This window comes from Myxocyprinus asiaticus, chromosome 26 (genome assembly GCF_019703515.2).
Source record: "Myxocyprinus asiaticus isolate MX2 ecotype Aquarium Trade chromosome 26, UBuf_Myxa_2, whole genome shotgun sequence".
NCBI lineage: Eukaryota > Metazoa > Chordata > Actinopteri > Cypriniformes > Catostomidae > Myxocyprinus > Myxocyprinus asiaticus.
Window position 1 is genome coordinate 44,138,070 of NC_059369.1, and position 22,271 is coordinate 44,160,340.

Genomic DNA, 22,271 nt, shown 5'->3' on the forward strand with positions numbered 1-22,271 from the left:
ACTGTGCACATAATATAGTTACACTCAGGACCTTCAGGACAAAAATGTCCCCATTGAAACCCATTAAAACTGCAATATTTGATCCCAGTGCCATTAAAGCATAAAATCATGAATTCTATGATATTATGATTTCATTCCGGAGCACTGGCTTCAACATTTAAATGTTTAATATTTTCCACCAGATGGCGCCATTTTTCTCATGTTTAGCCTATGGAGCAAATACATTCTTTTCCCCTATTTTCTGTTTGCTGTATTATAGAGCACTGCAGGCCAATTATAATGAATAATTGTGTGTGTGTGTGTGTGTGTGTGTAAAAAAGCAACAGTGGCATTATGTCAACAAACTGGCAAATCCTGAAAATGAATGAATATTTGGTAGTTATGATCAGGACTGATGTTGGTTAAAAAAAATTAACTCATTGAAAGTGGAAAATAATATTAATATACAGGTGCATCTCAATAAATTAGAATGTCGTGGAAAAGTTCATTTATTTCAATAATTCAACTCAAATTGTGAAACTCGTGTATTAAATAAATTCAATGCACACAGACTGAAGTAGTTTAAGTCTTTGGTTCTTTTAATTGTGATGATTTTGGCTCACATCTAACAAAAACCCACCAATTCACTATCTCAACAAATTAGAATACATCATAAGACCAATAAAAAAAACATTTTTAGTGAATTGTTGGCCTTCAGGAAAGTATGTTCATTTACTGTATATGTGCTCAATACTTGGTAGAGGCTCCTTTTGCTTTAATTACTGCCTCAATTCGGCGTGGCATGGAGGTGATCAGTTTGTGGCACTGCTGAGGTGGTATGGAAGCCCAGGTTTCTTTGACAGTGGCCTTCAGCTCATCTGCATTTTTTGGTCTCTTGTTTCTCATTTTCCTCTTGACAATACCCCATAGATTCTCTATGGGGTTCAGGTCTGGTGAGTTTGCTGGCCAGTCAAGCACACCAACACCATGGTCATTTAACCAACTTTTGGTGCTTTTGGCAGTGTGGGCAGGTGCCAAATCCTGCTGGAAAATGAAATCAGCATCTTTAAAAAGCTGGTCAGCAGAAGGAAGCATGAAGTGCTCCAAAATTTCTTGGTAAACGGGTGCAGTGACTTTGGTTTTCAAAAAACACAATGGACCAACACCAGCAGATGACATTGCACCCCAAATCATCACAGACTGTGGAAACTTAACACTGGACTTCAAGCAACTTGGGCTATGAGCTTCTGCACCCTTCCTCCAGACTCTAGGACCTTGGTTTCCAAATGAAATACAAAACTTGCTCTCATCTGAAAAGAGGACTTTGGACCACTGGGCAACAGTCCAGTTCTTCTTCTCCTAAGCCCAGGTAAGACGCCTCTGACGTTGTCTGTGGTTCAGGAGTGGCTTAACAAGAGGAATACGACAACTGTAGCCAAATTCCTTGACACGTCTGTGTGTGGTGGCTCTTGATGCCTTGACCCCAGCCTCAGTCCATTCCTTGTGAAGTTCACCCAAATTCTTGAATCGATTTTGCTTGACAATCCTCATAAGGCTGCGGTTCTCTCGGTTGGTTGTGCATCTTTTTCTTCCACACTTTTTCCTTCCACTCAACTTTCTGTTAACATGCTTGGATACAGCACTCTGTGAACAGCCAGCTTCTTTGGCAATGAATGTTTGTGGCTTACCCTCCTTGTGAAGGGTGTCAATGATTGTCTTCTGGACAACTGTCAGATCAGCAGTCTTCCCCATGATTGTGTAGCCTAGTGAACCAAACTGAGAGACCATTTTGAAGGCTCAGGAAACCTTTGCAGGTGTTTTGAGTTGATTAGCTGATTGGCATGTCACCATATTCTAATTTTTTGAGACAGTGAATTGGTGGGTTTTTGTTAAATGTGAGCCAAAATCATCACAATTAAAAGAACCAAAGACTTAAACTACTTCAGTCTGTGTGCATTGAATTTATTTAATACACGAGTTTCACAATTTGAGTTGAATTACTGAAATAAATGAACTTTTCCACGACATTCTAATTTATTGAGATGCACCTGTATAATATTTTTATGGCAGTTTTTCGATGCAGAGATATTTGTCCTCAAAGGTCCTGAGTGTGAGGTATTTTTTTAAATCTGACACTGCACAAAAAGTGTTTTTTTTTTGTGCAGTTTGTTGTTGCTAATCGCTGACATATCCCAGACTGCGATAATAACAAAAAATAAAAATAATAAAAAATAAAAATAATAGAAAAAATCCCCTTAGCATTTAGTATATATATATATATATATATATATATATATATATATATATATATATATATATATATATATATATATATATATTCATAAAAAAACAACAGTGGCATTATATAAACAAACTGGCATTTAAAGGGTTAAAATCCTGAAAATGAATGAATATTTGGTAGTTATGATCAGGACTGATGCTGGTTAAAAAAATAACTAATTGAAAGTGGAAAATAATATTAATATATAATATTATTATGGCAGTTTTTGACGCGGACATTTTTGTCCTCAAAGGACCTCTGAGTGACTTTTTGAAATTGACGCACAAGGGTTGAAAATGAGAAGATTTACCCTCGCCACAGTCTGTTCTACCTGTTCCATGTCAGTCACACATTTGGCCACTAGATGGCGGTAATTCTCCCTGTGACTTCTCGTCGCCACCGACCAGTGACGCAGTGAAACAGTGAACGGAAGTGCATAGACATCGCGCTGTTGTTGGATGTTTACGTGCAGAAGTCACATTTGATTTAGATAAAATCGGACTTTTGTTTTGTTTTTGGGTTATTATGGATATGCTCAAAGAGGAGATCGCAAGGAAAAGGAAGCTTATAGAGGAGAAAGATCTGGTAGATGTGAGTACTTTCTAGAACACTTTGTAGTGCATGTTTACAGTTTACACAAACGTATCTCTCACGTGTGTTTATGTGTTTGTTTGTGCGATCAGTGCTCAGCGGTTATAAGTATTTATTTGGATGTTGTGTAGACATGTGGGTTTGTTTAATGCAGAGCTTTAATGTTTCTTTAGGACACAAAGAAATACTTTAAACGGGCTGATTTGGCTCGTAAAGAAGAGGAGGATTATTTCAGAAGATGCGGATACAAGGTACAGACTCCATTATTGAATGTAAAACAAGTGATATTCTATAGTAATCACTCATTATTTTGTTATAATTTTGTAGTCGAGTACTCTAACCCACAAAAAACGAGTAATCAATTACTATTTAACAGTGTTTGGTAAGTTACTCTAAAAAGTAACTAATTACTAACTACTAATTACATTTTCTACAGTGTAATTAGATTACTGTACTAATTACTCTGTCTGAAAAGTAATTTCATTATTTAGAGCTTTCAAGCTACAAACACCAAACTCGCCACAGACCTTCAGACTGGTCTGACTCGGATTGCTCTATCTTTTCTAACTGATCGGACTTCCGATATTCCCGTATCGGACTTCCAAACAGGACTGATTTTAAATTGACTCCCATTCAGGGTGTGAAAACTTTTCCCCGTAATAACTCCTTAAGAGGATTCAATCTACTTTCTGTCTATCACTCCATCACTCTCTTTTCTATCTTTCCATCACTCCACTCTTCTTATTCTTTCTTTCACTCCATCACTTTAACACCCTAGCAACTGCACACAACCTAGCAACCATTTAGTGCACCCTAGCAACCAAAACCCATTGACTGCCATTCAAAATGGCTTAGATGGATATCTCCTGATCAGAATGTCTTACAGACATGAGAGTTGGCTTGTTTGAAGTGGGTGAGCAATCAGTCTTCAAGTATCATCATGGAAACTACTTAGCCACACCCTAGAAACCATTTAGAGCACCCTAGCAACCAAACTCCATTGACTTCCATTCAAAAAGGCTGAGTATGATATCTTCAGATCAGAATGTCCTACAGACATGAGAGTTGGCTTGTTTGAAGTGGGTGAGCAATCCGTCTTCAAGTATCATCATGGAAACTACTTAGCCATGCCCTAGCAACCATTTAGAGCACCCTAGCACCCAAACCCCACTGACTTCCATTTAAAATCGGTTAGATGGGTATCTCAGGATCAGAATGTCATAAAGACTTCATTGTTGACTTGTATGACTCAGAACAGCAAGCAGCATTCTTGGTATCACACTGGCAACTGCCTAGCAACAACATGGGCTTACCCTAGCAACCAAGTAACATCACATATCTCTACACCAGAACATCGTAGAGACTTCCGAGGTGACTTGTTTCACTCAGGATGGCAAGGAGCCATGTTAAGTATCACCCTGGTAACTGCCTAGTAACCAGATGGGGTTACCCTAGCAACCATGTAACAAATCACATATCTCTGCACCAGAACATCATAGAGATTTCTGTTTTCATTCATTTGACTCAGGGTAGCAAGGAGCCTTTTCAGTATCACCTTGGTAACTGCCTAGCAACCAGATGGGGTTACCCTAGCAACCAAGTAACATCACATATCTCTGCACCAGAACATCGTAGAGACTTCCGGGTTGACTTATTTCACTCAGGGTAGCAAGGAGCCTTTTCAGTATCACCTTGGTAACTGCCTAGCAACCAAATGGGGTTACCCTAGCAACCAATTTTCCATTCAGAATAACAAGCAAGAATAACCCCAATTCCCAAAAAGTTGGGACGGTATGGAAAATGCTAATAAAAGCAAATAGAAGTGATTTATAAATTCTATTCACCCTGTGCCATAATGAAAGCACTACAAAGACGCATTATTTGATGTTTAACCTTGTGAATTAAATAATTTTAAAAAAATATACACTCATTTTAAATCAGATTGCTGCAACACGCACTTGAGACAGGTGCAATTTAGGAGCTGAAATAACAAGGTGATGTGAAATAAGTGAGGCAATCGTGTTATAGTATATAGGGAGCCTCCAAAAACAGCCTAGTCCTTCAAGAGCAAGGATGGGTCGAGACTCTCCAATTTGTCAACAGATGCTTCAGTAAATAATCCAGCGCCTTGAGAATAATGTTCCCTAAAGACAAATTGAAAGGACTTTGGGCATTTCACCCGCTACAGTGCACAATATAATTAAAAGATTCTTTGAATCAGGTCAAGTCTCGGTGCGTAAAGGTCAAGACCAAAAACCACTTTTGAATGCGAGTGATCTCTGATCCCTCAGACGTCACTGTCTTAAAAAAATGTCATTCATGTGTAATGGATATCATGAACATGGGCTTGGGATTACTTTAGTAAACCTTTGTTAATCAACACAATTCGCTGCTGCATCCACAGATGCAAGTTAACCCTCTGGGGTCTGAGGGTGTTTTGGGCCCTGGAGAAGTTTTGATATGCCTTGACATTTGTGATTTTTTTCAGTTGCTTAAAAACATATTAATGGCTAAAGTCTGATAATACTGTATTCAGCACAAACTAGGTTACAGTAATATGTGAGCAACATGTACGTACATGTTTGTATTTTTGAGAAAATAACGTATATGCGTGGTTTTTGAAAAAACAAAAATTTTAAGTCACTGAAATAAGGCCATATAACACATATTAAACATTTGTTCACAAGACTTTTGAGAACTGGATCTTGTAGCCTAAAGTTTTTGCTACAAAATGATGTGAAAACCATCCTGATCACTCATTCATACAAAACAATATAGTCATTTAACTTTTGTAAAACACTTTTAGTGTTAGAAAGGCCATATGCGAGGAGGCGTGGATGATCATGAATATTGATGTGATTCACACCTGAGGAGACAAAGACCCCTCCCCTGAGAGAGAATGAATGTGAGGAGACTTAACGATTGAATGTATTGTTTGTAGCTTATTCACAAAATCAAGTTTAAGTTAAAAGAAGTACTTAAACGTCTACCTGAACCAGGAAACCGGTTCTCGCCTCCTCCTTTCCCTCGAACCCCCTTACACTGGTGCCGAAACCCGGGAAAGGAGGAGGCGAGAACCGTTTCCTGGTTCAGGTAGGCGTTTTATTCTCTTCTGTGCAACAGATTCACTCTTTCAGGGTTTTCACTCAGTTCAATCATTCACTCACAAAAATAAACAAACTTATTCACAAAACACTCAATAGCTTCAACATGTAACGGAAATAGGTTGACCATGCTGCACACTTGTTTCTCTCTCACCCCGACTGCTGGCGGTGTGGCTCTTTTAAGCCACTCTCCCCGTGCTCACTGAAATTAGAGACAGGTGTTAGACATAATTTAGCTCAGGTGTAAGTGCCCTTACCGCTTTCTCTCTCTCCGGAGAGATGCTTGACCACGCCCCCGCTGCCACACTGTTCAACTGAGGGCACAAGTGAACATCACATGCCTGGCATTTCCAAGGCATGACCTGCCTTTTACCGTGCTGTACTTTGCAAAGCATGCACTTCTGGCGACCAATGGTGGCAATATTCTTTGCATCTGATGTCAGCTCAGCTCCTGGAACTGGTACAGGGTCACTACTGGTCTGTTTTGGTGCTACTTTCTGTGACACACCACAGAGCTCAGCAACAAGCTGTTCCATGAACTCTTTCTGGGTCATGTTACCACCTAGCTCTTTATGCTAATGAAAGCTTTGGTGGAAGCAATGTCCAATAAGTGCTGCATGCCCTCCTAGTGCGAATGGCAGGTGAAGGCGAGAGTGATGCAGCCACATTCCTAAAACAAAGTTGAAAACTATTATTACATATATATTCCAAAGTATAATACCAGTAGCCTATATGCATAAATGACGGAAAATTAATGGGTATAGACTCGTGCTGTATATGTCTGTCAGTGGTCCATTACCGGAGAGAGCACACTGCAAAAATGTACTCATTCACGCACTTCATCGACCGGGCGTATTTACAGCACATTTTACACATTTACACCCGAACAGATATTTGTGAGCACAAGTTTCGTTGATGATAATATTAGTTAAAATATCTAAAAATTCATATTATTTTTATATCATATTACATATCATATTTATATCATACAGCATACAATTTAAATACCTGCTTTAGCCGAAACAACATTTAAATGTAACTAAAACTTGCCGATTAGGACATATTTCACATTTCAATACTCTGAATCCTGGCTGGCAAGTCTGGAAGTAGTCCAACTAGTAAAATATGTCCATGTTTATATAAAATAGCATGTCAACTAATATGTAAGTTAAACTAAATTTCTTACTCATCCGGAATTGTATCCTCGGCTGGATCAAGTCGCTCTTCAGAATGTAAACGTTCATCGTCGGAGTCCCGCTCTTCTTCTGAGGAAAATGTGAACTCTTCGTCACTATCCAGGACCATCTGTAGAGCTTCCTCACCTGTGTAGCGTGCCATCTTCCAAACGCGCAGGAAAGTGAATGAATCTGATGATGAACTTGATGTTTTGATGTGGGGGCATTTACAATTTGCATATTTGTATTAATCGTCTCAGCACATTACCGTATGAATAGCGCGCTCTGTTGGTGGGTGGGATCACATTAGCAATAATTAGCTGAGCCAGGAGAAACTGTACATCGCTTTGTTCCATACAGATTACATTGCAGGAGAATATTTGTTTTAAATTTGAATTGTTTTATTTAAAAGTAGACATTTTAAGCTTTCTTTAGACATATATTTCATGTTTGTGTGATAAGTATTCGCGGAGTTTCAGTTCATTTTTGTGACGTGTTTCAGAAAGATGCTCGCGGAGACCGAGACGGCTGAAAGCACACCCTGTTTATTTTCTTTATTTTACAAAAGCACAAGGTTTTGTTGTTATTGTGAGTGTATACAAATAAAAGTAGACTCTTTATAGTTTCTAATGATGTCTTACACTTATCTGTATGCCCAAAAATGATGGTGTATTTTAAGGTGTTTCCGCTGTTATGCGGAAAAAATCCAGCAGGACGCGCCAGCGCGGTTAAGACTTTACTATGCAAAGGAGAAGCTATACATCAACACTGTCCAGAAGCGCTGACGACTTCTCTGGGCTCGCTCTCATCTGAGATGGAAAGTAGAACAGTGGAATCGTATTTTGTGGTCTGATGAGCACACAAAACACGAAATGTTAAATGTAAATGTAAAAAGACCATCCAAGCTGTTATCAGTGTCAGATCCAAAAGCAGGTGTCTGTCATGATATGGGGGTGTGTCAGTGCCATTGGCATGGGTAACTTACACATCTGTGAGGGCACCATTAATGCAGAAAGATATGTACCAATTTTGGAGCAACATATGCTGCCATCCGGACATCGTCTTTTCCAGGGACGTCCCTGCATTAACCAGCCGGACAACTTCAAACCACATACTGCCCGGATCACAAGTGCACGGCTGTGTATGCAAAGAGTGCAGGTGATAAAATGGAGTGTATATTTTCAAAAAAGCAAAAAAAAAAAACAAAAAGAAAAAAAGCAACGAAGTTCTCAAGGTAAAACATCAAAGAATGTGTTTTTGTAGTGCTTTCAATATAGCACAAGGTGAATCGAATTAACAAATCACTCCTTTTTGTTTTTATTTGAATTTTCCATACTGTCCTACATTTTTCGGAATTTGGGGTAAAAATAATTGAATACAAAATAATCATTAAATATACAACGATCAGCCACAACATTAAACCACCTGTCTAATATTGTGCAGGTCCCCCTCGTGCCACCAAATCAGCGCCAACCCGCATCTCGGAATAGCATTCAGAGATTATATTCTTCTCATCACAATTGTACAGAGTGGTTATCTGAGTTACCGTAGACTTCATCCATTCGAACCAGTCTGGCCGTTCTCTGTTGCCACGGTCCAAATCACTGAGATCACATTTTTCCCCATTATGATGGTTGATGTGAACATTAACTGAAGCTCCTGACCCGTATCTGCTGATTTTATGCACTACTGCCACACGATTGGCTGATTAGATAATCAATTAGATAATATGTTAATACCAATAACAATATTATTGTTTGCCATGTCAGTTATGGACTGAAAGGAAAATTTAATGTTTCCAAACTGAGATTATGCCATTTATTTATAGACTCAATATTTAGAACATGTTAAAATCTGCAAACACATTATCGGTCTATCTCTAATTATTTTATATTTTTTTTTACATGTAATTTTTTTGCATGATGTCTCAATTTTCTCACGTATATTTATTTTCTTCAAAGCTGGACATGCAAGAAGAGGAGGCGCTTCCATCTACATCATCCAATCCCATGCTAGAACTGGAGCTCACGGAGGAGAAGCTTCCAATGACGCTTTCTCGACAGGAGGTGGGTCGGCCAATCACAGTTCACCTGTCTGAATATATCTGCATTACGGTGATTGTTGGATGAAGAGAGTTTTTGATCTGTCCGCAGGTCATCAGGCGTCTGAAAGAACGTGGCGAGCCGATCCTTCTGTTTGGTGAATCTGATTACGATGCTTTTCAGAGACTTCGCAAGATTGAAATTCTAGCACCGGAAGTGAACAAGGTAACACCTAGCTTTCCAAACTTTTACCATAGTAAAAAAGTGGCTAAATATTCAACTGACTCGACACATTGGCTTATTTTGAGTGTGTAGGGTTTGAGGAACGATTTAAAGGCTGCCATGGACCAGATCGATCAGCAGTATTTGAATGAGATTGTGGGAGGAGATGGTGCAGAGCGGGACACACAACATGATCTCAAAGTACATGAAGAAAACACCACCATTGAGGAGCTGGAGGTAAATGTGCTCATGCAGGGAGCACACAATAGTAACAAGCTAATTCATTTTTCATTCTTGCAGCTTGTCAGTTCTACAATCTTTAGAGATGTTCAGTGGTCCTAACAAGAAGTATTTGGACACTTAAGTGTCATTGCATAGATAAAGTATCAAATGATGCTTGGGCTTGTCTCCTTTCTGTCCGATGAGAAGGAATGTTATCTTGTTGCCACTAGGTGGCACTATAGTCTTCTATGGACATCTGAAATGTGCTGTGCGTCTTCACAGACAATAGCTGTCTCAAGTGCCTGGAGACTACTGCAAAGTGTCTGTTATGATTTGAAGTTCATATATGTGATGTTATAACTGCTGTGTTTATGTCTAATAGGCTCTGGGAGCGTCTCTTGGCACAATTGATGATGTCAGAGACATGGACATCATAGTTAAAGTACTAAGGGTGAGTTTTTATTTATTTATGAAAGTCAAGACTTATTGAGTGTTCAGCATTTGAGAACTCACATTAAGTCATACATTGAAACGCTTGACATCTGATGTCATCTTTACGTAAATGTTTACTTTGATTTTGTATGTTCTCAATTGCAGTTTTTGCTGGGCGTGTGGGCCAAAGATCTCAACAGCAGAGAGGACCATGTTAAACGCAGCGTGAAGGGCAAAGTTGCCAGCGCCACCCAAAAACAGACCGAATCTTACCTGAAACCACTTTTCAGAAAACTACGCAATAAGGTATTCTGTTCCACAAGCATTTATTTATTTTTTTGCACTAATCATGTGCAGGATGTGAACTCTAGATATCAGCAGTTCAATATTCACTAGTTAAAATGCCAATTGTACAAATCAGGAATGGAATTACTACTAGTGAAAGTGCTCATTTTTGATGTTAGTAATTGCATTTGCACTAGTAAAAAACATTCATTCCTAATATCAAAAATGACATCATTACTCGCACTTATACACATTCTTCAAAATGGAACGTAATTTTGCATTTTCACTAGTAGAATGATCTGTCATTCACCCGTGTTCAAAAAGCAATTACAGATATCTACAAATATCTATATCTAAAAAGTTTTAAATTCAGTTTTCAAAATTGAATGCTGTATAAAATCTTGAATAACATAGAAAAGGTCTTAAATATCATTCGCGGAAGTCAATTGTTGATAGAAAAATAAAAAGGCGTTGTTGCAGAGTTAAGATGCAGTGCTGCATTTATTTGTGTCATTGGCAATCAGACTCAAAAATCAGCATTTTAGCGCACGATACACTGTGCTGTATTTAAAAAAAACGTGCTATTGCATTGAAAAGATGGCTATAGATGGTGTTCCAACAAATAGAGATGTAGAGTAACCAAATGTTGAATTGCATTTTTTTCCCTCCCCTTTTCTCCCCAATTTTGGAATGCCCAATTCCCAATGCGCTCGAAGTCCTCGTGGTGGCGTAGTGACTCGCCTCGGTGACTCGCCTCGGTGGCGGTGGATGAGTCTCAGTTGCTTCCGCGTCTGAGACAGTCAATCCACGCATCTTATCACGTGGCTTGTTGAGCGCGTTACCGCGGAGACGTAGCACGTGTGGAGGCTTCACGCTATTCTCCGCGGCATCCACGCACAACTCACCACGTGCCCCACTGAGAGCGAGAACCACATTATAGTGACCACAAGGAGGTTACCCCATGTGACTCTACCCTCTCTAGCAACCGGGCCAGTTTGGTTGCTTAGGAGACCTGGCTGGAGTCACTTAGCATGCCCGCGACTCCAGGGGTGGTAGACGGTGTCAGTAATCGCTGAGCTACCCAGGCCCCCCAAATTACGGTTTTTAATGTTTGCGCATTGTTTTACAGCTGAGCGAGATGAGGGAATGGGAATGTCCTCTCCTAATCTGTCGTCTCTCATATGTCTGATTCATTTTTTCGTATACGTCTCTCTCCCCCCGAATGTTGCTTTGGAAAGTTTGAATCATTCGGACTGTTCATGCAAATTAAAATATTTAGAGATGATTCATCAAAATATTACTATGTATTAATATATTGATGCAAATAAATAAATGCAATTCAATATTCTTCTTCCATGAACTCATTAAGTCAAAAGAGTGGGACTATTTTAACTACATTATTTTACCTTGCAACAATTGTTGTTTGATCCAAATTATGATCCTTTTGGGCAGGGTCGGATTAAGGTACTCTGGGCCCCTGGGCTTACACTTTTACTGGACCCATCAAGTTGTCAGGGGGTGCGGAATGTTTGGAGCGGAACGTTACCCTATGACCATGCGCTACACGGACACATTTCGCTGTTGCACCCCCTGGGCACACGTCAATAAAACCCATTGGATGATCCGCTCCTGCTTTTGGTGGGTAAAAAAGTCAGCGAATAGAAAGAAAAAGTCATTCATGTGGTTCAACTAAACATGTTGACCTCGCAATTTAGTGACTAAAAAAAATTACTTTGTTCCATAACTGGTCTTAATTTCTTTTTAAAATTGGCAGTAAAAAGTCTTAATATGTAGATACCCTGCTATAATTAATTTCTAACTAGTTGAAATTCCAATTTCACATATCAGCAATGCACTTACTAGTAAAAATGATCGTTTTGTATAACAATAATTACATTGTTACTAGTGCAAATATCCATTCCTGATATGAACAATTGAATTTTGAATAGTAAAAATGCTAATTTTAAGGCTTTTTTGATCTTTAATTACTCTCTAATTTATTGATATCCAAAATACCAAATCCAACATGTTGAAATACATTTACAGATATCAAAAATTAGCATTTTCGCTAGTTGTGTAATGCAGTTGTTAATATCAGGAATGGATTTTTGTACTAGTAACAATGTAATTATTGATATAAAAAATTATAATTTTTACTAGTATGAAGTCCATAGCTGATATGTGTATACTAAGAAATTAATTTTATATTTTAAAATATTTCAAATAGATTATTTTTAAATATTATAATTTTTTTTTAAATATAATTTTAAAATATCTGCAATAGCATGACAGATCATTGTGAAATTCTACTAGTTAATATACAGTTACAAATATCAAGTGCAAACTTATTTACTGATGTAAAAAATGAGCACTTTCGATTGTAGTCATTTCATGCCTGATATCCAGAATTAGCGTTTAAACTGGTGAAAATTTAATTATCTATAATTCACATCCTGCACATGATTAAGTCAAATCGGCTTGCCATATTTACACACTTTTATTAGATATGGTGCTTGCAGGACTTCTGCCTAACTGATAGTTTCATCTCCCCAGAATTTGCCAGCAGACATTAAGGAGTCCATCACAGACATCATAAAGTTCATGCTGGAGAAGGAGTATGTAAAGGTGCGTCCATGTTCCATCTGAATTCTCATATTTAATTACCTTATTAGCATGTTTGTTTCGGCAACTCTACTAATGTTCAACTCGTATGCATGCAGGCAAATGACGCCTATCTGCAGATGGCTATAGGGAACGCTCCCTGGCCCATCGGTGTGACCATGGTGGGCATCCACGCTCGTACTGGCCGCGAGAAGATCTTCTCCAAACACGTAGCCCACGTGCTCAACGACGAGACCCAGAGGAAATACATCCAGGTATGAACCGCAGTGTGTTTTATTATATAAGTCGCTGTTGCGTCTGAGCAGGTCAGTGATGTTTTTGTGTGTGCGTTGTCTTTTTAGGGTTTGAAGAGGTTAATGACGATCTGTCAGAAACATTTCACAACGGATCCCTCGAAGTGCGTGGAGTACAACGCTCTGACAAACACCTGACCGCATTCAAAATTATGCATCTCATGTTGTAAATAACTTATTGACTGTAAATACACCCCGTTTTGAGAATATTTACAATCTTTATTTTTTTAAATAAAGGCTTGTGTTATCGTATGCTACAGAAGTTATGTTTTCTGTTATTGCGTTGATTGATACTTGTAACTCTTGGATATTCTGTACTTTATATACACTGGTGTCAGTCACTGAGTGGAACGCTAATGAAAATGTTTCACTGTTTACGTTTCTCAATAAATAATGTCAGCAGAAAAGAACAAGAGGTGTAAGTCTTTTCCTAAACAGAGGGAGCGGATACATTCCTTTTAAGGATGACCGTCTTGAGATTGTTTGTGCTTGAGTCACTGTCCCAAGAGAGCTGTAGTCACTGCTCGACCAACTCAAATGAGTTAAAGTGCTGAGTCACAGGAAGAGTGTGTGATGTCCTTATGACCTTATCCCAGGACCAAATCTGATTCAAAAAGTCAAATACAGATACAGTTGGGAAGGACTATCACAATTCAAGAGCATCATTGATCGATAAATCCTTCCTAAAAAAAAAATAGAACTTACATTTTACATATTATGAATTCATATATTCCACATGCAACAACGCAATGCATTTTCGTAATTACACTGTGTAACAAATCGTTTTTTTTGAACTGGTGTTTCAAAAGCATGAAAACGCAGATATGAAAAACCAATGGTTACAGTGCATCCGGAAAGCATTCACAGCGCTTCACTTTTTCCACATTTTGTTGTTACAGACTTATTCCAAAATGGATTAAATTAATTATTTTCCTCAAAATTCTACAAACAATACCCCATAATGGCAACGTGAAAGAAGTTTGTTTGAAATCTTTGCAAATTTATTAAAAAAAAACAAAAAAAAAAAACAAAAAAAAAAACAAATCCATCACATGTACATAAGTATTCACAGCCTTTGCTCAATACTTTGTTGAAACACCTTTGGCACCAATTACAGCCTCAAGTCTTTTTGAGTATGATGCTACAAGCTTGGCACACCTATTTTTGGGCAGTTTCTCCCATTCTTCTTTGCAGGACCTCTCAAGCTCCATCAGGTTGGATGGGGAGCGTCGGTGCACAGCCATTTTCAGGTCTTTCCAGAGATGTTCAATCGGGTTCAAGTCTGGGCTCTTGCTGGGCCACTCAAGGACATTCACAGAGTTGTCCCGGAGCCACTCCTTTGTTAACTTGGCTGTGTGCTTAGGGTCGTTGTCCTGTTGGAAGATGAACCTTCGCCCCAGTCTGAGGTCCAGAGCGCTCTGGAGCAGGTTTTCATCAAGGATGTCTCTGTACATTGCTGCATTCATCTTTCTCTCGATCCTGACTAGTCTCCCAGTTCCTGCGGCTGAAAAATATCCCCACAGCATGATGCTGCCACCACCATGCTTCACTGTAGGGATGGTATTGGCCAGGTGATGAGCGGTGCCCGGTTTCCGCCAGATATGACGCTCGCCATTCAGGCCAAAGAGTTCAATCTTTGTTTTTCATGGTCTGAGAGTCCTTCAGGTGCCTTTTGGCAAACTCCAGGTGGGCTGTCATGTGCCTTTTACTGAGGAGTGGCTTCCGTCTGGCCACTCTACCATACAGGCCTGATTGGTGGAGTGCTGCAGAGATGGTTGTTCTTCTGGAAGGTTCTCCTCTCTCCACAGAGAAACACTGGAGCTCTGTCAGAGTGACCATCAGGTTCTTGGTCACCTCCCTGACTAAGGCCCTTCTCCCCCGATCGCTCAATTTGGCCGGACGGCCAGCTCTAGGAAGAGTCCTGGTGGTTCCAAACTTCTTCCATTTACGGATGATGGAGGCCACTGTGCTCATTGGGACCTTCAATGCAGCAGACATTTTTCTGTACCCTTCCCCAGATCTGTGCCTCAATATAATCCTGTCTCGGAGGACTACAGACAATTCCTTGGACTTCATGGCTTGGTTTGTGCTCTGACATGCACTGTTAACTGTGGGACCTTATATAGACAGGGGTGTGCCTTTCCAAATCATGTCCAATCAACTGAATTTACCACAGGTGGACTCCAATCAAGTTGTAGAAACATCTCAAGGATGATCAATGGTAACAAGATGCACCTGAGCTCAATTTTGAGTGTCATGGCAAAGGCTGTGAATACTTATGTACGTGATTTCTTTTTCGTTTTTTATTTTTAATACATTTGCAAAGATTTCAAACAAACTTTTTTCACGTTGTCATTATGGGGTATTGTTTGTAGAATTTTGAGGAAAATAATGAATTTAATCCATTTTGTAATAAGGCTGTAACATAACAAAATGTGGAAAAAGTGAAGCGCTGTGAATACTTTCTGGATGCACTGTATATTGCCGGTTTATATCAATAAGTGATGTTTTTAATTTGGTCAGTAACTGGCAGATAAATATGGTGCATCCGTACAGATAAATAAGTACGGTAGCCGATACATTGGTGTATCCCTACAGATAACATTTTTATAATTTATTTTGGCTTTAGTACAATGATAATATAAAAGCTAATTATTTTAATAGTCTTTTACCAATTTTTTTCTTTAGTCTTTATACACAAAAATATATAGTGAGCTTTATACAAGTCCCTCACAAGGTGGTTGTCAGATTTGGGGGTCTTTATCAAAAAGGTTGAAAACCCCTGCATTAGGGTGCATTTGAAGTCATTTTGTTTTCCAGTTTCATGCTGTCATGCTTTTCATCTTATGTGCTGTGAAGTTACAAACGCTTTGTGAATCATTTCAACCGATTTACTCAAAAGAACCAACTAATAACAGTTTGTGAGTCTGTGAGTTGGACGTTACTATGTCAGCTGAGGTGGGCTGACAGTGATGTTTTAAGTCAAAGTCAGTGTCCGTGCTGTTTGCTGCTCAGACTTCCAACTTTTCAGTCTGTTTTCTTTCTATATTCACACATTCACATGCTGTACATATAAACTCGAATGTCTTGACCCTGACACTGACAGAGTTTGAGCAGATCTTTCTCTCAGGGCTCTGGAGAAACCCCAGACTCCAGCTCCCATCACCCCTTGCTGCAGTCTCCACAGTGATGAAAGAGTTGCATTCGTAAATACACCAATCCAAAACTCCCAGGACACACTTAATATGCGTCCCTTCACACAGCATTCCAGCATGCACTCTGTTCTCACGGCTTTGGCGAGTAACACACACACACACAAACACACACTTTCATCACTTGAGAGAATAACAGATTCCAGCTGCTTTGGAAAGCTCTAAAAGAATGGCCTGCTCTGCTCCAGACAAGAAACATTATTCGGGAAGAAATGGACATTATTAGCATGGGACTGAAAATGTGTGTGAATTCATGCAAAGTGCTGTGTTCTGAAAGATTGAGATTAGGTATTATTACTATAAAGCAAAAATCGTAGAAATTTGTTTTGTTATGAATAGGTTGTAGTTACTTCAGACAGCTGAGAACTGCTGTGACCCATATTTTTGGTTGCTTTTAATGGAATGGCAGGGTAAAAAAAAAAAAAAAATATATATATATATATATTAGAATAGTATTAATTTAACCCTCCTATTCTGATAAAGAATGACCGCTTACTTTACTGTTTGTGCTCATTTTTGACCGGAAACAATCCAGATGATAGCATTTCTTCTTCCCTGAAGTAAAAACAATAAAATAATGCACTTCTTATGGAATTTTATGTTTTTAGATCTAATTTACATATACATTTGTCTATTTCACAATTCATTTGCATATTCAAATAAGCAAATTTATGTAACTTCAGAAAATTAACACCTACACTTCTATAAGTTGAAACATGAAGAAAATATGAGAATCTGTCATATTGAGGGCAGATTGCAGACATCTGGTGAAAAAAAATAAAAAATCATGTTATGACAATAATAGCCAGTAGATGGCAGCAGTGTTCTGTGCAGCCACCTACTGTGTAGTAATTGTAAAATGATCACAAGTCATTAATTTTTATATATTTTTAGACATTATCAAACTGTTATTTATCAAAGTTTAGCATTTAATTTTTTTTTTTACAGATTTGAAGAGTCAGTTTTCGCAATAGTGTCACATTATGCTTAGTCAAACCTGACCTTGTGTTAACTATAGAAGAATTTTGTTACCAATCATTTTATTTACATTTTAAAAAGTAAGTGAACCCTTGGATTTAATAACTGGTCGATCCTTGTTTGGAAGCAATAACCTCAACCAAGCGTTTCCGGTAGCTGCAGATTAGACCTGCTCAACAATCAGAAGGAGTTTTGGACCATTCTTCCTTACAGAACTGCTGCAGCTCAGTCATATTCTTAGGATGCACAACATCTATATTGGGTTAAGGTCTGGGCTCTGACTGGGCCACTCCAAAAGGTGGATTTTCTTTTTTTTTTTTAAACCATTCTTCAATGGATTTACTTTTATGTTTAGAGTTATTGTCCTGCTGCATCACCCGACTTCTACTGAGCTTTGGCTGGCACACAGCCATCCTGACATTATCCTGTAGGATATTGTTGTAAACTTTGGAATTAATTTTTACCTCGATGATGGCAAGCGGTCCAGGCCCGAAGCAGCAAAGCAGCCCCAATTCACGATGCTCCCTCCACCGTACTTCACCGTTGGGATGATTTTTTCATGTTGGTATGAAGTGCCCTTTTTACACCATGCGGTGTGTTCTTCCCAAACAGTTCAACCGTAGTTTCATCAGTCCACAAAACATTTTCCTAGTAGCGTTGTGAAGTGTCAAGGTGGGTTTTTGTCAGACTTCAGACGTGCAACAATGTTTTTGTCTTCCTTCGTGATGCCTTGCCATGGACACCATGCCTGTTTAATGTTTTCTGTACGTTTTTCTTGTTCATTCATTCCAACTAATTAACCGGTCTTATTACTTCCTGTTCCAGTTGCTGCTGGCATGCTGCACGAGTGTTTGTAGCTTGCTAGCCTGCTTAGCATTGCTTTTTCTTACACGTTCATCATTTTATCCTTTGTCATTTTACCGCGTGCTTCGGGTTGTTCCACTTTTCTACTGTTTCAAGTGCATGTATTTACCAGCGTGCACCCCTTTTCTCTCTTTTTTTCTTTCCGCTTGTCTACATCTCGCATCACGACTGCATGCATTTGTTTTCTCCACTGTGTTTCACACGGATTATTGCATCAATCTCAAACATCGGCTGATTAGGAACCACATCGAACCACATCAATCTCAAACCCTTGCCCCCCAAGAACAACCATAACAACAACAACAAACAACTGCAGTAAGTCATGGCATCCACTCATGTTATTTCTTCCTACATTACATGCCACATGTTTACTATAGCTTCTTCCGTCTGCAGTGAGGGATTAACTGGTGATAAATGTAAGGAATTAGTCAGGATGACGGAGAAGGTTCATGAGTTAGAGGCACGCATCCGAATGCTAGTAGAGGTCAGTGAGAAAGAGAAGCCAGTAGATACTGTTTTGGATGCGGGTAGTACAGCAAGCAACACACACTCCTTGGTTCCGGCTGTAGAGCCCCCGCAGCAGGGCATTTGGGTGACGTCTCTGCGGCATACTCGCTCAGCAAAGTGACATCACTCTCCCGTTCCTGTCAGGGTTTCCAATCGATTCTCCCTACTCAGTGATGCACCCACTGAGAATCATGTTGAAAGAGCCTTAATAATTGGTAATTCTATTGTAAGGAATATGGAAATAGAGACTCCAGCCACCATTGTTAAATGCATTCTGGGGATCGAGCGTCTGACATCAGATCAAATTTACAAGTGCTGGCTAATGCCAAACGTAGATTTTCTAAAATTGTTATGTCGGCACTAATGATGTCCGGCTTCGCCAGTCAGAGATCGTGAGCTTGCAAAAACAATGTCAGACACTGTAATATGCTTTGGCCACCTCCCTGCTCATCGTGGTGATGAGGTTTATAGTAGATTAGTGTCACTGAACGGCTGGATGTCTGAGTGGTGTCTGGAGAATAGCATAGGATTTATAGACAATTGGAAGAGTTTTTGGGGTAGACCTGTCCTGCTAAAGAGAGACAGACTCCATCCCTCCAGGGAAGGTGTCACTCTCCTCTCTAGTAATTTGGCTCATAGTCTTAATAGTGATAGTATCTGACTAACTGGGGCCCAGGTCAGGAAGCAGACAAACTGGTTAATCCGAACGTCTGCTAGCTGCCTTGAGATGTCACACAGGTCACATAAACTACAAAACATAGAGACTGTATCACCTAGATATCATATAGAGTCTGTGTCTGTTCCCCCGAACAACCAAACACATAACTCTCATTAAATCATTGAGACATATTTTATCAAGGCCAAACTTGAAAAAAATAAAATTAAAGATAATTTGCAGGTAGGATGACTAAACATTAGATCTCTTTCTACCAAAACACTAATTGTAAATGAATTATTACAGATCATAGTCTGGATGTTCTCTGTTTAAGAATCTACTCCCCCATGTTATTGTTATATACATGAACCTCGTCTGAAGGGTCAAGGAGGAGGTGTTGCTACAATTTACAGTGAAGTTTTTGGTGTTACTCAGAGGACAGGATATAAGTGTAAGTCTTTTGTGACACCGTCAGATATAAATTAAAATCTTCTAGTCATTTTTTACCCTTGCTACAGTGTATAGATCACCCGAGTTTCCTTGGTGAATTTGCAAATTTTCTATCAGATCTAAAAGTTAATGTAGATAGAGCTTTAATTGTTGGTGACTTCAGCATTTACATAGATAATGAAATGACACATTGGGATTAGCATTTATCGATATTCTCAACTCTCTTGAAGTCAAAATGCGACAGGACCAACTGTTCGGGATACAGACACACTCACTCAGTTTAAGTCTAGACTAAAGACTCATCTATTTAGCCAGACATACACCTAATATATCCATCAGCTCACAATTAGGCTGCTTTAGTTAGGTCTGCCAGACCCATCACCTTTGTTTATTGATGGACTACACTCTTGAAATGCAATACATAGACTATCATTTAATTGCCAACAAAAGCCTTCATCAGCCAACTAACAAAGGACAATGCATCTATGTGAACTTCTGTAGTTAATCCAGAATGGACTTCAAAGATATTAGTCATTAATCTTAACGTTCATAAAAAAATCTTTGTTTTAAACACTGACCGTTAACACTTACTTAGTTTAATAATTTTAAACCATGACTTGCACTATACATGAGTAATTAGGATTCCTCCGGTAGGAGGAAACCTATTGTTATTGGTGGTTTTATTATTATTATTATTATTATTATTATTATTATTATTATACTTGTGCCCCAATATCTAAAAAAGTCAACAGTCAAAAATTTTCTAATTTGGTACATTGATACTACAGGCCATCGGGAACCCCCACACCAAGAATGGCCCACATTCGCCCTTAGGGGGCGCTACAGGCCACGCCCAAATGTCCCATATTCAAAGTGATGGCATTTCCACCCCATTTGTCCAATTCTTCTGAAACTTGGTGTACGTGCCTCATTTCTCACGGGGAACAAAAAAGCCTCAAGGACCCATAAGGTCTGCCATGATGGATTTTCCTGTACAATGAAAATTTGGGAAAACCTACAAAAATATTTAAAATAAATAAAATATTTAATTCAACAAAACTTCGACTGAGCTGCTGCACATGATATGGAAGATTTCTATAAATACAGCGTCTCTTGTTTTTCACATTCCAGCTTCAGTAGGTACAATAGACTCAGATGCCCCATAACAGTGGGCAATTCTCCAATGTTTGGTTTTCCGATGTTGTGTTCCTGTTGCCAGGGGAGACCCTGTGCCTTTGTCTAAGGCACAATCATCCTCTTGAAGTCCAGCAAACACTTCCTGTTTGTGAGTAATATCAACACCCCAGTAACCAGGAGAAGAGGAGTAGTTTATCAGAATTCTCCTAAGCAGTCATTGCATAACTTGTAGTATCTTAAGACGGGAAGTGGTCACATGAGACTTGTGGGAATTAAAGAAATAACTCACCCAAAGATGAAAATGCTGTCATCATTTACTCACCCCCTCATATTGCTCCATACCTGCATGACTTTCTTTTCTTCCACAGAAGTCAAAAGTTGCTGCTCTTTCCTATACAATGAAATCATAATGTGACCAAAATAAACATAAAAGTAATCCCAATGATTTGATTCCAGATTCTTTAAAATCCAGCTTGTTGGTGCATGATGCAGAGCTGATGGACAAGGGTGAGAAAGTTGGTAGTCTCTAATCCCAACCCTGCTCCTGAGAGAACACATTTTTGATGTCTATTTCAGGTCTTGGGGTCTCTACTAATGGGCTGATGAGTTGAATCAGGTGTGTTAGATGGAAAAAAACATTGAAGGAGAGAAAACAGATTATCAGATCCAGTGGTGTCTTTTTTGGTTTAGACAGTACAAATGTAAAACAGAATGTAAATTTGTGAAAGGGTCTGACTGACTACTTTTATCTACATGAGTGTCTACGTAATCTGAAAGTCAATGGGAAAAAAGTTAACTTTAGGTTCAACAACTCCATTGTTTTCAAAGATGTTTAAACTGAAAATTAGTAAAAATGAAACAGTACCAAGGAAGTGCTACTATGATGTATAAATACTTCACAACTTAACTAATATATCCTTTACATGCACACACAAAATTGTTTAAAATTTTTCACATTTCAATTTCATGAAATTTCAAAACAATTAATGAGTAAACTTTAACAAAATAATAAAAACGAAATATTTAGATTTTGTTACTTTAATTTTGTTAAAAATGACACTATTCAATTTGATGGAATTTTGTTATAAAATTAAAATGCCTAAATATTAAAAATAGGCTAAAAGAGGGGCCTGGGTATCTCAGTGAGTATTGATGCTGACTGTCACCCCTGGAGTCACGAGTTTGAATCCAGGGCGTGTTGTGTGACTCCAGCCAGGTCT

General features: G+C 38.8%; 1 protein-coding gene across 2 annotated transcripts; it reads left to right on the forward strand.

Moving 5' to 3' along the window:
• The first annotated feature begins 2,678 nt into the window (after positions 1–2,678).
• On the forward strand, positions 2,679–13,653 carry LOC127416682 (pre-mRNA-splicing factor 18-like). 2 transcript variants are annotated; one of them, XM_051656178.1, is made up of 10 exons: positions 2,679–2,851; positions 3,025–3,102; positions 9,092–9,196; positions 9,284–9,397; positions 9,488–9,631; positions 9,999–10,067; positions 10,214–10,354; positions 12,887–12,958; positions 13,054–13,209; positions 13,297–13,653. In XM_051656178.1, exons 1-10 carry the CDS (start codon positions 2,786–2,788, stop codon positions 13,384–13,386), a joined length of 1,035 nt encoding a protein of 344 aa, XP_051512138.1. In that variant the 5' UTR covers positions 2,679–2,785; the 3' UTR covers positions 13,387–13,653. The 2 variants fall into 2 exon arrangements, with proteins under 2 accessions (XP_051512138.1, XP_051512139.1); XM_051656179.1 differs by lacking the exons at positions 12,887–12,958; positions 13,054–13,209; positions 13,297–13,653 and adding an exon at positions 11,786–12,150.
• Positions 13,654–22,271: the final 8,618 nt, after the last annotated feature.

Coding starts and splice junctions, on each gene's coding strand:
- LOC127416682 (XM_051656178.1), top strand. CDS start 2,786: ATGGATATGCTCAAAGAGGAGATCGCAAGGAAAAGGAAGCTTATAGAG. Junction 3,103..9,091: donor TCAGAAGATGCGGATACAAG/GTACAGACTCCA, acceptor TTTTCTTCAAAG/CTGGACATGCAAGAAGAGGA. Junction 9,632..9,998: donor CCACCATTGAGGAGCTGGAG/GTAAATGTGCTC, acceptor TATGTCTAATAG/GCTCTGGGAGCGTCTCTTGG.